Consider the following 13367-nt stretch of genomic DNA (forward strand, 5'->3'; position numbering starts at 1 on the left):
TGTGCTATTTTACTTCCTATCAGATTCTATTAGGATAAGTGATTGGTGAATCACCCACTCAGAAAAACAATATTTTATTCATGGTTGCATGTCTATATGAATAGCTTGGGGTATTATCTTTTTAAATTGCTGTTCCAATGCTGTTGAAGCTACTGTAATTAACATTTATTTAATGCCAGCAGTCATAACAACTGTGGTAACAACAACGGTGTGCCCTGGAAAGACAGGACTTTATTTGTGCAATAGGTCACTCCTGACAGAGGTTTCTCAATGGCTGAAGACAGGGCGGAAGCACATGAAATAAAAATAGCTCAAGTTCCCCAGGTGCAGAGTGCATTTCCGACGTCACTGAGAAACCAGAGTCTCTGCACACATCAGAGACGGGGCAGAAGCGTTTCAGTTCTAGCGGGTGGCATTTCAGGTGAACTTGGGGCCCAGCACCTCTTTCTTCTAGGAATGAAGCTTCTTCCCCACAGGCACTTGTATCTGTGTTCATTCGGTGGCCTTGAACCTTTCCAGGCTCGTTGTGCTGCACTTCCTCAATAACCAGCAATATTTGAGCCACTTTTTATTTGTTGCATTAATTTTTCCTTTCCTGTCTTTATCTACAGCTGTCCTGTTCTCACATTCTTCCCCTCTCTCTCATCCTCCTTTCCCACTCCCTCTCATTCCCTTTTAAAAGGGTGTTTGTGAAACCCACATCTATGGGTTGCAACAACCCACCACTTGATCACCAAGGAGGTATATGTATCGGACTGCATCCCCTCCAAGTGTCCCGATTTTCCAGCGACAGTCCCAGAATGACAGAAGCCATCCTGTTTTGCGATTTGGTCCTGGAATGTCTCTATTCCCCCCACCAGCACTGCTGCCGCCGAGCTCAGGAAGGAGGAGGAGCTGGCGCTTGTCCTGAGCGATGAGGATGGAGGCAGCTGAGAGGGAGAATCCCGTTACCTCTCCATGACCACCGCTGCCAACCTCCTCCCCTGGGCAGCTCATAGCTAAATGAGGGGGCAGGAGGTGTGTAGTTGGGGGATGAGGAGGAGCCTAGTGGGAGCCTAAGGGAATCAAGCGACATGAGGCGGGGCTGGTACAGAAAACACTGCTCCTGATAAACCAATCTTAGGGAGAGACATGATGTAGTTTGGAGGCAGAGTGACTTCAGAAAGAGCTATTGTTCGATAGATTTCACTCAGAATAGCTAAAACCAGCCTCTCCTCCCTTGGCTCTCTTCTAGGGTGTTTCTGTTTTCAGTCTGCTGACTATGGAAACCGATGTGAGCAAAGTCTTAGGAATGGCTTGAACGTGTGGTCAACTGCATGGGCATCTACACACTGCCTGGTTTCTGAGACCAGGGTCCACGTGGCTCTTCCCAAAAAGCTGAATGTGCTAAGACAAGCCAACGATCCTATTGAACTGCATGCAATCCATGCTAAACAAAATAAATCTAGCATACTAAAGACACACACAGCTTCAAATGTGTGAGCACTAGTGAAATGCCTGCATTGTGAACAGCAGGACCTGTATCTTGCAGGAGCACCTGGGGCCAGTTCTGTCTGCTGCTGACTCTGTTCCACACAGCAGGCCACGGGCGCGACTGAGAGAACTCCAGCAGAGCCACTGAGGATAAACCCGACTCCCACCCTCATAGCACTCACTCACACACTTCTGTTTCTTGGTCACATTAACTGTGACAGAGGACTTTTCAAGGTGGCTCTCTCTCCCATGTACGCACACACATAATGTACATATGGGCCCATGCTGGGGTTTTGTTGAGGTGCGTGCGCATTGGTGTGCCCATTCCCCCAAAGCAGCTTCGCCCTTGCCTCTTGGAAGGCTGGGTTCAAGTCTTGCCTCCACCACTGTGTGGTTCATTGTGTGGCTTTGAACCAGTCATTATTGCTTAGTCTCAAGTCACTTCAAACAGGGACAGCAATGCCCTTCCACACAGCACTCCTATAAAGCACATTGTAAAGCATTAAACAAAACAAAAAAATGACACCAACTAGTATTAGTCCACCTTATTTAGATCAGTCACTCAACAAACTTTGTGAGAGGCATGTCAACATGACTAGTGGACCACCAGCATTTTCACCTCAGCAAACTGCTACCACGAGTTGTAAATGTAAAATCAAGATTAACACAAACTTCACTTCTATGGCATTCTCTTTATTTCTTAAACCTCACTGCATTAAAAGAAATCATTGAGCAGCTTTCTAGCATAAAACTCAAAGGACAAATAAAGCCCCGCTTCGAGCATGGCCTCTTGAACCCATCACAGTCTCCCAGCGCAAATTTGGTCTCTTTCACACAAAAATGCTTTTGCAGTAGATAGAAGTAAACAAAAGCCATGTCGATTCCTTGCCTAACTGCAATTCTGCTGTCTGAAAAAATGCTGTTCCTCCACAAATAGCAGTAATAGTAATAATCATTATAAGCCACACAGCCCACAGCATGATGTGCAGGGACCCTTTCAACTGAACAGCTCCCCGGGTGCGCACAGTCCCTGCTTCCCACACAACACAATGAAAAGCATCCCGACAGGAAACCCACAGGAAAAGTGCGAGCGGCTGAGGAGAAAGCCTTTACAAAGGAATCCCTCTGAAGCAGAGGAAGAGGAAAATGAGGGGTTTCTCCTCCTTTCAGCTATCTGGCTGTCCTCCTCTAAATCAAAAGTACAGATTCACAATAGACAAAAACTGAGGCATCTCTTCCACACACTTCCTCTCCCCGGGAAAGCACTGAAATGTATCTCCTTACCTTGGTTCTCATGGGAGACAGAAGCCCTTCCATTTTGCTTTCTTCCTCATGCCAATCCTCTTTTCTCCAACTTAGTTTCTCTCTTTTTCTTCTTCAAGTATCCCATATGATGAATGAAACCATGTCCAAACCCAGCAGCGACTTCCCCTCAGAGAAGCTGAGGCAGCAGCAGCAGCAGACCTGCCTGCCTCCAACTCCTCCTCACTCTGCGCTGTGAGGAACACGGGGCCAGAGAAGCCTCCTTCTCCCTCCCTGCCGCCCTCCCTCCCTCCCTCTGTGCATAATGTGCCTGCAGCTACGTACTATAGTCACTGACAAATGCTCCTTCTATTACGTAATGCGTTCAGCAACAGGAGATCTGAAGCAAACCAGAGGGATCAGGTCACGCAGGACAAGTGGAAGCTATGGGCTTGTCTCTGAGCATCTGTGGCCAGCGGAAAGCAGCCCTGCCCCTCCTATCAATCAACTGGATTCAAAGGAAAGGGAAAGGGAAATCCTGATTGCCAGAACTCCTGAGTAGTAAGTTTCCTGGGTGCTTTGGATCTGTTTTTGCCTTAAATCTGAACACTTCCTTCAATTCAAATCTGAACCTGCCTTCAATTCAAGAATACAGGTAACACTCAACGTATGGAGGGTAAAGTAGTTGGAGGACCAATTATATAATGGGGGGAGTGAACTAAGAATGAATAAATCTGTGAGTTTCAGTTTCTCTTAAATTCCGTACACCACATTTCCACATGTCTGCAATTGCAAAAAAAGTATTTGCAAAAGTCCATTAGCATTATACTGCATATTTATGCTAATTTATACATCATTGTTTTAATTTGTCTCTACTATATACATTCCTGCCAACCTAGCTGTTCGAAAGCACTTCAAAGTGCAATTAGATATATAGGTACCGCTCCAGCGGGAAGGTAAACAGCGTTTCCGTGCGCTGCTCTGGTTCGCCAGAAGCGGCTTAGTCATGCTGGCCACATGACCCGGAATCTGTCTGCGGACAAACACCAGCTCCCTCGGCTGGTAAAGCGAGATGAGCGCCGCAACCTCAGAGTGGACTTAATGGTCAGGGGTCCCTTTACCTTTTTACTATAAACATTTTGCAAGTAATTTCCATTAACATAGTGCATTTTTGTATGTTATTTTTGGCCAATATATACTTTTTAATGCACACTTTAAAATACTGTAAGCCCTCAATTTAGACAGAGGTTACAGGCTAGGGATGACGCCTAAAGCCAAAACACTTTGGGTGCAATGGCTTTCCCCCCAGATGCCCACCCCCTTTCCGCCCCTTTCTGTTTTTTAATTTTTCCAAGTGCATAAAGCTGAATGTGTACAAGTTAAATGTGCGTAAGCTGCAGGCTTACTGCATATGTATTTTCACACAAGCTTTATAAGGGTTAATATCAAAACCTATCTGCAGTGCCAGAACTCATCCACGAAACACCGAGAAGCATCTGAGCATAGACAAAGTCTCTCTCTTTCTCTCATTCCCTCTGCCCTCGCCTGCCTGAGACTGGGGGAGGTAAGCAGCGCAAGCACAAACTCCTGCATCTTCAAAATTAAACCTTGATATCTGCTTTACAAGTGTGCAAATAATATTTGATAAAGGATCGCCTAATCTTAGTTGAAGGTTCATCACCTAACATTAACAATGGACTTATTTTGCACAATGCTGAGAGGCCACTGCTCAGAATTAGCTTTATGTTACCAAGATACTATTTCCAAGAGACGATAAAATGAGAGAATCACTTTTTCAAAAGAAGAAAAGAAAAGAAAAAAGCCAGAGGCACAGTAAGACATTCTAAGAGCAGCCTGGGTTGTCTTGATATCTGCCCCCCCCCCCCCGCCTTTCCAATGCTGTTTGTCTACTAGATTATTAACTCTGGGATTCTTTTTCTTCTCCACCCTAAAGGCTCTTGCTTTTTGCACTATCTTCCTCTTGCCGCTTGTGGGTTGCTAAGGCGTTCCACCTACTGCTGCACCATTAATATGCATTCCAAAATAATGATATTGCTCTTAACCATTTTCCAGTATGAATGCAACTCCTCATTGAAATGCAAAGCTATCTGACCAAACCCAAGCTCCCGGACACGTTTGCCAGAGCAAAGGAAATGCTTTTGCAACTGTTATCAAACATATCAATTTCTTTTAGCTCACTTTGTCATTTATATTCAAACCGTACTTACAAGTCTCTAATAAGTGCTGCAGAATAAATCACATGCATGCACATCAAGACTCCACTACATTGATAATGATTTACTGACTAGTAACAGGATTAATATCCAATGCAAGACTTGCAACAGCAACACTTAACAGTGACAGCCGTTCACTGATATTGGACATTAGAGTCATTCATTTGGTTTTACTGGAGTTTCTATGTTGTACATGAAGTGTGATTAGGATCAAAGCCTAAGGGCATCCCCATCCTAAATACTGTATATTTACAGGGAGATGGGAGGAGAAATCATTTCCCTGCTTCTTGTTTACTGTCCTGTAACCTGCCCAGGAAATGTGCACTAATAGGCAGTCTTCTTCTTCAATAATAATAATAATAATAATAATAATAATAATAATAATAATAAACAACTTGTAATCTGTTTGGTTTTTTTTTTTTTTTTTGCCAATTGTGATGCCAACTCTAGTGACAACAGGGATGGGTGAACTGTCAATTTTGGTTTTTCATTTTGCCAATCTTAAATCCAGTTCTCATTTCCACTTCTGTTTGCAAATTCTCCCCCCCACCCCCAAAGTCCTCATGAAAATCCACATGCATTTTGGTGCAAATTTATCCCAATACACACATCTTTTAATGCACCTTCACCTTATATGCACAATATTGCATAGGATTTTTCCAAAATATAAAGCATTTTTATATGTTATTTTCAGTAATGAATAAATTCATGTGCAGGGTTTACTTTCCAGTACAAATTACTTGGCGGGAGAACTCCCTTGCAAAAGTCAAAGAATTGCTCGTTTCAAAGAACGGCTGCATTTCAGTTCGCATATTGTTTCCCAAAGTGACAATTAGGTAGATTCGCTTTTACATGTAAACTGAATCTAATTTCTCTTGTATCCCTAGTGGCAAACAAGCCATAGCATGGCTGCAAATGAGACGGAGAAGCTAGCATTTTGTGGTCTGCATCTTTCCCAAATGGCTAATTTCCCCCAATATACCCTAAAACATGGAAGACCATTAAATCTCTCATTAAATGCATCTAGCATCTTGTCAGAGGTCACAGGATATGCGAAGATAATGCTCCGATTTGTTATTTTTACTTCCTACAAGCATTTGTTGCTGTTACTGCAGCCCAAAGACTTCCAGAGCAGGCTAGAGGCAAAACCACAAATAACTGTAATAACAGCAGCACAGTCTCAGATAAAACAGAACAATCCCACTATTATTTAGCTTTGAGTGCTAAAAATGAGCACTCAAAAGATCTAAGCCGCAGGTGGGTGGGTAACCTGCTGCCCTCCAGATGTTGCTAGGCTCCAACAGCCCCTAGCAGCACAGTCAATGATCAGAGATGATGGGAGTTGTAGTCTAACAATATGCCTAACATCTTGCCCACTCCAGGCCTAGGGAAAGAAAAAGAAGTCATGTCCAGACTAGATGACGGTCATGCACTTCCTGTGCAGCTGCTTTAAAGATGGTCCAGAAACTTCTGCCAATTTGAAATGTGGTCACCAGAGTCCTGACAGGGGTACCTGCTACACTAGCTTCTAGCGAAATTTCCAAGCCCAATTTAAAGGGTTGGTTTTAAGCTTTTAAAGCCTGCAATGGTTTGGGCCCAAGCTATCGGGTGGGCTGCCTGCACCCGTACCATGTTGCCCATGCTCTGAGATCCTAATCAGGGAATCTCTCCATGTGTCTGCCTCCCAGGTTTGTAGGCAGGTGAGAGGGTCTTTTCTGTGGTGGCTCCATATCTTCTGAACACCCTCTCAGTAGAACTGCTTATGGCATCAGCTACACTTCAGGCATTTCAAAAACTAATTTATATTTTTTTTCTCCTGGATGGAGGCAGAAATACTTTTATGTTATTGAAGCTCTGTCTTTGTTTTTAACTCTGTGAATCTGTTTTTATCATGGCTTTTAGTAATATTTATTTTTTTACATGTAGCTTGTTTGTTTGTCAGCTGCTTTGGGTAGACCCAGAAATGCAGCCTATAAACGTTTTAAAGTACAGTCATACCTCGTGTTGCGTTAGGTTCATGTTGAGTCTTTTCAGCTTGCGAATGCGTGTGTCTGTGCAGAAGCATTCTGCGTGCTTCATGCATGCACAGAAGCGTTCTATCAAGCACCACTCTGGTTGCAGACTTTTCGGGATGCGAACGGCACCCCAGAATGGATCGTGTCTGCAACTAGAGGTACCACTGTAAATAAATACATTTTGAAAGGGTTGGAACCTGGAGCCATAAAACCTTTCTGGGAAAAGTATTCCACAAAACAGATGTGTCACTGAAGGAAAGGTTCTTCCCACTGGAGCTTCGCACGGAGCCAGAGCCCCAGCCCTGCTTCGCCCTCACAATTTCTGTTTTCTGATTCCATGGAAGGCCAGGCACATCCAGCAGGCATACTAGAGCACGCACACAGTACAAACGAGGGTTTTGAAAGTCTAATGAGAAAACATCTTTGAGCAGCGCCAGTCCTTGCAGTCACCGGAATGGCTGTGATGGTGGGGAGCAAGTTCAAGTGCATAACAATCTTCCGAACAAGCAAGGGGGGTGGCTCTGCGGCCGGCTCTGGCTGGGAACCACCTAGGCCTCCTTCGCCCCCTCCCACAGCCCCACACATTCCCAAGGTTTCTTAATGAGGATAATACAATGGGCTGCTGCTGCTGCTGCTGCTGCTGCTTCTGGGCTCCATTTCATCTGCATGCTGCTTGGCGATCATGTGACTGGGCAGATTATCAGCTGAACAAAAGGAAGCATCAAGGGGTTGCCATGGAGACGTTCAGGCAATCTGACTGTCCCTGGCATTGTACAAAGATCTAAGAGCGGTGGAGGGAGACATGCTAATCACCCACTGCAATGTATCGTTTTATTTTTAGCATATGGAGCCTGTAGAATATTAATGTTGCTTTTCCTTTGCACTATGCTTTTCATTCATAAATTTATGAGGTTTTCTTATTATTTCTTTTGGTGTGGCTCCAGAAGACCAAAGGGAAACACCTTTGCTTTCAATAGCTGGCAAGTGTGGGCAGGGGCAGCGGGGGGGGGGGGTGGTGCATGTTAGAAGAAAGGTTACAGTCCAACTGATAAATGAATGTTTCTCAAATATTTTTTGAGCTGACCCCCTTTTGAAATTTATTCCGTCTTCTGCCTGCCCCGCCCTGCCCACTCACCACAAACCAGCATCTATTCAGCGTATGTGCACAAAGGAAGACCCCAAAAGGGCCGGGGGAAAGTCGACACAAAAGTTCAACAGATACAACAAGAGACAGAGGCATTAATACTGGTCCTGTCAATCCCAGTGTGTTTTGAGTGACTGGCTGTTCTTCAGGAGATGATGGCGATTTCTTAGCTGTATTATCCCAAACAGAGCTCCCAATGACAGCCCACAATGGTATCAATAAAGGTTTCTGCTAAACCTGTTGGATTTCTGTTAGAAATCCCTTCTCTCCGCCCCCCTCCCCAACAGATGAACATACACTGGTGACAACTTTGCACTCATTTTGGCACCAAACAAAGCTGGTTTTGTTTTCCTGGGCACCAATTATATTATATTAATAAATCTGCTTTTAATATATTTTTGTCATTTAACTGTTGTTATTTATACTTAATTGTTAATCTCTTCAGGAGTTTTTAGTGGAGAGAGATATACAAATTTAATAAACCTTAATAGGTCTTAAGCATACACATTTTGTTGAAACTGACACATTGCTTAGCAACAAAGCTAAGCAAAGTAAAAGCCAGTGAAGTTGGGTAAAATGGGATTTATATATTTTTAAAAACAAAACTGCTTGGACCATTAGCCATATGCAACCATGATTAATACCTTGTTTGCAAAATGAATGCTGATTTGCAATCAGATCTAAGAATGTGCTGATATAGCCACATCTTATGATCTAGTTACTGCAGAAAGTTAATTGAAAAATTAGGCTAACAAGTGTTAGCCTAAGAAGAAAGACAGAGAGACTAAAAGTCTCATTATCTGATCTAAATTTGTTAATCCAAGCAAAGTAATAAAGATCACCAAAGCCACTTAATAAGAAAGTCACTTCCCAAGATGTGCTTATTCTTGCCAATGATTTTCCATAATTAAATGGGTTTCATTTACAAGTCATGTGAATTTTGGGATTTTTTCTGTATTGATTTTTATGTGCCTGGAATTTTCAGTGCAACTATTTAGGTGACTGAATGCTTCGTCTCTTTTCACAAATGATGCTTAAATCAGTTTATGCTTTGCTCCCCCTCCCCCCATGCGTAATGAAAAAGGTACGTTTGACTAGAATGAAACCTTGGATTTTTAGAAGAACTCTTTCCTGCTTTCTCTGTCACATCCTGAACACCTGCAGACCACACATTTTAAGCTGAAAGGTGTTATTAAAAAACCTGGCAGTTCTCAGGTGACTGAGTCCAAGTGGGTGCTAAAAAATTCTAACTGATCCTAGAAGATAGCGCAGCAGCACGCAACATTCTGGTGGAGGCAGCACATGCTTTTTTTAAATTTAATTTGGAGGCTCACTTGTGTAGGAATGTATACAGGTAAAGGTTCCCTGCTCTGAAAGGAGGCGTTGATCTGAGCACAAAGGAAAACCTCCTCTGGACACAGGCAATTCCTCTCCATCTCTGCATCTGAACCATTCAAGGACATGTGATGGCACAATCACCAACCTCAGTGGAGAGTGGGGGGGAGCTGAGTCTGGAGCAGCGATACACAAAGAGAAGCAGGAAGCCGCCCGGGGGGGGGGGGGCGGAATCCAGTCACTTGGGTGGGGTATTATTATTATTGGCTTTAGACTTTCAACCACTTTTAATTATACAACGGAGCCGCACACCAGCAGTTGTCTCAATGGCATATTAGCAGCCCCCAGCACATGCCTGGGAAATTACAGTGGTGCCCCGCAAGACGAATGCCTCGCTAGACGAAAGGGTTTTCCGTTTTGGAGGTGCTTCGCAAAACGAATTTGCTATGGGCTTGCTTCCCAAGACAAAAATGTCTTGCGATTCCTGGGTTGTTTTTCCCCTCCCCCCCCTTTTTCCCAAGCCCCTAAGCCGCTTAACAGCTGTTCGCTAAGCCACTTGACAGCTGATGGCTAAACCGCCTAACAGCTGATCTAAGCTGCTTATCAGCTGATCCACTAAGCCGCTAATAGCCTTTTAGCAGCTAATCCCTTAAGCCTTTAATAGCAGCTAAACCGCTAATAGCGCTAATCCGCTAATGGGCTTGCTTTGCAAGACGAAAAAACCGCAAGACGAAGAGACTGGCGGAACGGATTCTTTTCGTCTTGCGAGGCACCACTGTACTGAGACACACTGCGGTCCTGAAGAAGTGATGCACTGACTGGTTCATCCAGGATCAAAATTCATGATGAAAGCGTCCCATTTCCCTCCCCTCCCTTTTCTTCTATTGACTCCTTCCATCTTCTTCTTTTCTAGGGCTACAAAGTAAAAAGCGCCTTCAGTGCAGACCAAGAGAAAGAGGAAGTGGCTGTAGAGCTAGATAGTTCAGGATCTAACTTTCTGTGTAAACAGAGACAAACATTTGTACTACACAAAGAAGATTGCTGTTCCCATCTGCTTCATGCAGCAAATTGGATAAAACACCCAAGAAGAAATTTTGCTATCCCCAAATCAGAATAGACTTTACAGTGGTTTCTTGCGAGGCATCCCGGAGACCCAAAGGAAGGTGTTACCATATATAGGCTAGTCTTGTCTGTATTAATGCAGGGCCAGTGCAGAGAAGCCCCAGACATGAGGTGGTGGTCCCTTAACTGCACGGCTCCTTCCCCATCCCTATGTGCTCCACACACACACCAGGTGTAAGGCGACAGAGCTTTATGCACCACTGCAAGCACACAGTTGATGTATGAGTGGGAGCCTCTTTTAGCAGTCCAGGGTGAGTCTGGGCCCTGCTATATTTTACACTGCTAAATAATCCAGCTATCATGGGCTAAAAAAACTGGTTATTTTGGTGTTTTTTAGATTCCAGTGTCAAGGACGCTACTCTTACCGTTGTTGATATCTATTTCAAATTAAATGCAATTCCTCTAGTTATAGCTTTGGTGAGACACGGCTATTATGTTCTCAGTTAGATTCCTAACATGCCGGCCACTAGGCTCCCTGAAAGAAGGGAACATCTGACGCAAGGTGACTTTTCTTCTGCCTTGTAACTGACAGCAAGCAATTTCTGATGACTTACCCACAGTGCAGCTCGGCAGGTATTACAGGAGGTCATGAAACTGAAGCTGAAAAAAATCACTTTCTGAAAATTCTACGATGTGTTTCCCTGAAACACAACAGTTTCAAAATGGCCTTTAAAAGAATCTACCATTCTGTGCCCTCTTTTGTATCTTTTCAATAATGACGAGTCTCAAAACAGCATAAGCATCTCGGAATTGGATCTTTGAGATGCCGCAAAGACAGGAAGAGAACTCTCTAGCCACAGGATTAAAGAAAAGTACCGTAGTTTTGGTTCACATTTGATGTACACATAGTCTGCATTTTCAAGATGTCAAGCAACAAAACAAATACTTTGAACAATACATATTAACAATGCTAATTAAATCCCAAAGGTATTGCAGTTGATTGTAGCAATGTTATAGAATCATAGAATTGTAGAGTTGGAAGGGATGCTAAGCGTCATCTAGTCCAACCCCTGCAGGAATCTCAGCTCAAGCATCCCTGACAGATGGCCATCCAACCTCTGCTTTAAAACCTCCAAGGAAGAAGAGTCAACAACCTCCTGTGAGAGACCGTTCCACTGTCAAGCAGCTCTTACTGTCAAAAGGTTTTTAGTTGGAATCTCCCTTCTTGTAACTTGAAGCCATTGGTTCGAGTCCTACCCTCCAGAGCAGGAAAACAAGCTTGCTTCACCTTCCATGTGTCAACCCTTGAGATATGTGGAGGTGGCCGTCATCTCTCAGTCTCCTCTTTTCCAGGCTTAACATACCCAGCTCCTTCAAGCATTCCTCAGAAGACTTAGTTTCCAGACCCTTGATCATCTTGGTTGCCTTCCTCTGCACACCTTCCAGCTTGCCAAATTCCTTCTTAAATTGTGGCGCCCAGAATTGGACATAGTATTCCAGGTGTGGTCTGACTAAGGCAGAATAGAATGGGACTATTACTTCCCTTGATCTGGACACTAGACTTCTGTTGATGCAGCCTAGAATAGGGTTAGCATTTGTTTTCTTTTTTTGAAATCTCAAAATGCTTAACTTTGGCTGTATGAAGCCTGTATGAAAAGCCCTTCTGGATGAGGCCAAAGGTCCATCATCTGGTGTAGCATCCTGTTCTCACCACGGCCAGCCAGATGCCTCTGGGACGCGCATGAGCAAGACGGGAGCACAAAGCCCTCTCCCAAACAGCAACTTCATTGTGACCAAAGCTCCTGAAACTTTGTACAGCTTCTCTTTTCTACTTTACGCTTGTTTAAATTTTAAGGACATTGACTGGTTGAATTTTGGAGTATTTTTTCTGTTGGTGATTATTGAAGGTTTAAAAGCTGTGGGTTGCATCCAGTGTTAGTCATATTCAGAGTAGAGTTATTGAAATTAATGGACTAACTAACTAACTTAGGTCCATTAACTTCAGTGGGTCTACTCTGAGTTGGAGGCATCCCTGCATTGCTAGCTGGAATGAGCATCCTACTGTACAATTTCCAAGAAATGGTTAGTGTGCCACTGAAGAGAATCACTATTCCAATTAACATTGTTTTAATGTCAGTTTAAAAATAACAGACCCTCCAAATTAATAGAAAGCTGATATAGGAACCAGAGAGATATTTCAATTCACCCAACATGTCAGGACTGACAGTTCCCAGCAGAACAAGCGCTCATGCTGAAGAGACTTAAGAGATGGCATTTATGTCATGTCTCTGTAGAAAAATGATCTGTGCTCCAACAGATGTGTCAGAATTTCCTTCTCCAGTAGCGATGCCTCCCATTTTGCTTTCGTTTTACTATACACAACTGTTAGTGTTTGTAAATATTAACACAGGCATTTTAGGTGCTGTTTCTCCAGGCAGCCTAGTAAATCCTAACTGTGGTTCAACTTGGTGTACAGGGAAGCTGCAGAGTGAATCAGATTCTGATACATAAGAAGAAGCTGTGCCCACAGCACTTCCTCCGACTGCATTGGCACAGTCCAGGCACACTCATGTTTGGACACCAGGACAGACCCGGCTGCATCTGGCAAGTTCTCTTTTGCTGCTGTAAACAGAGGGGGAAGGAGAATAATTCTCATACTGGGTAACTCATTTCCATATTAGTTTTTCAAAATTAACCATCTGTGCAGGTATACATCCTACATCATTTCAATGCGAATTTTTGTGGTTTAATAATCCCAATTCATAAGTGCACCAAAGTCCTATTTGATAAGTACCTGCGGCAGGGCAGTGGGCGGAAAGGGCTACTGCATCTGCGGGGAAACAGCCTACCAAATACAAACTC

At 43.7% G+C, this 13367-nt stretch overlaps 1 protein-coding gene and 1 long non-coding RNA gene across 4 annotated transcripts in view; one reads left to right on the forward strand and one right to left on the reverse strand.

Annotated features, from left to right (window-relative positions):
• Positions 1-13367, reverse strand: part of FRMD4A (FERM domain containing 4A) — a 401265-nt gene that overhangs the window by 340386 nt on the left and 47512 nt on the right. The window contains exon 1 of one of the 3 annotated variants that reach the window (XM_083399426.1): positions 2758-2967. The exons of the other annotated variants lie outside the window; for them this stretch is intronic. Within the exon in view, the coding sequence (XP_083255552.1) occupies positions 2758-2790 (33 nt within the window). The 5' untranslated portion in view covers positions 2791-2967. Of the gene's footprint in view, positions 1-2757; positions 2968-13367 lie in introns of those variants that run through there. 3 annotated transcript variants of the gene reach the window in all.
• Positions 7745-13104, forward strand: LOC310659331. Its single transcript, XR_014502766.1, has 3 exons — positions 7745-7944; positions 10357-10606; positions 12982-13104. It is a non-coding gene; the product is annotated as an uncharacterized lncRNA (long non-coding RNA).

This window comes from Podarcis tiliguerta (genome assembly GCF_965153285.1).
Source record: "Podarcis tiliguerta genome assembly, chromosome: 10".
In the NCBI taxonomy this organism is placed as follows: Eukaryota; Metazoa; Chordata; class Lepidosauria; order Squamata; family Lacertidae; genus Podarcis; species Podarcis tiliguerta.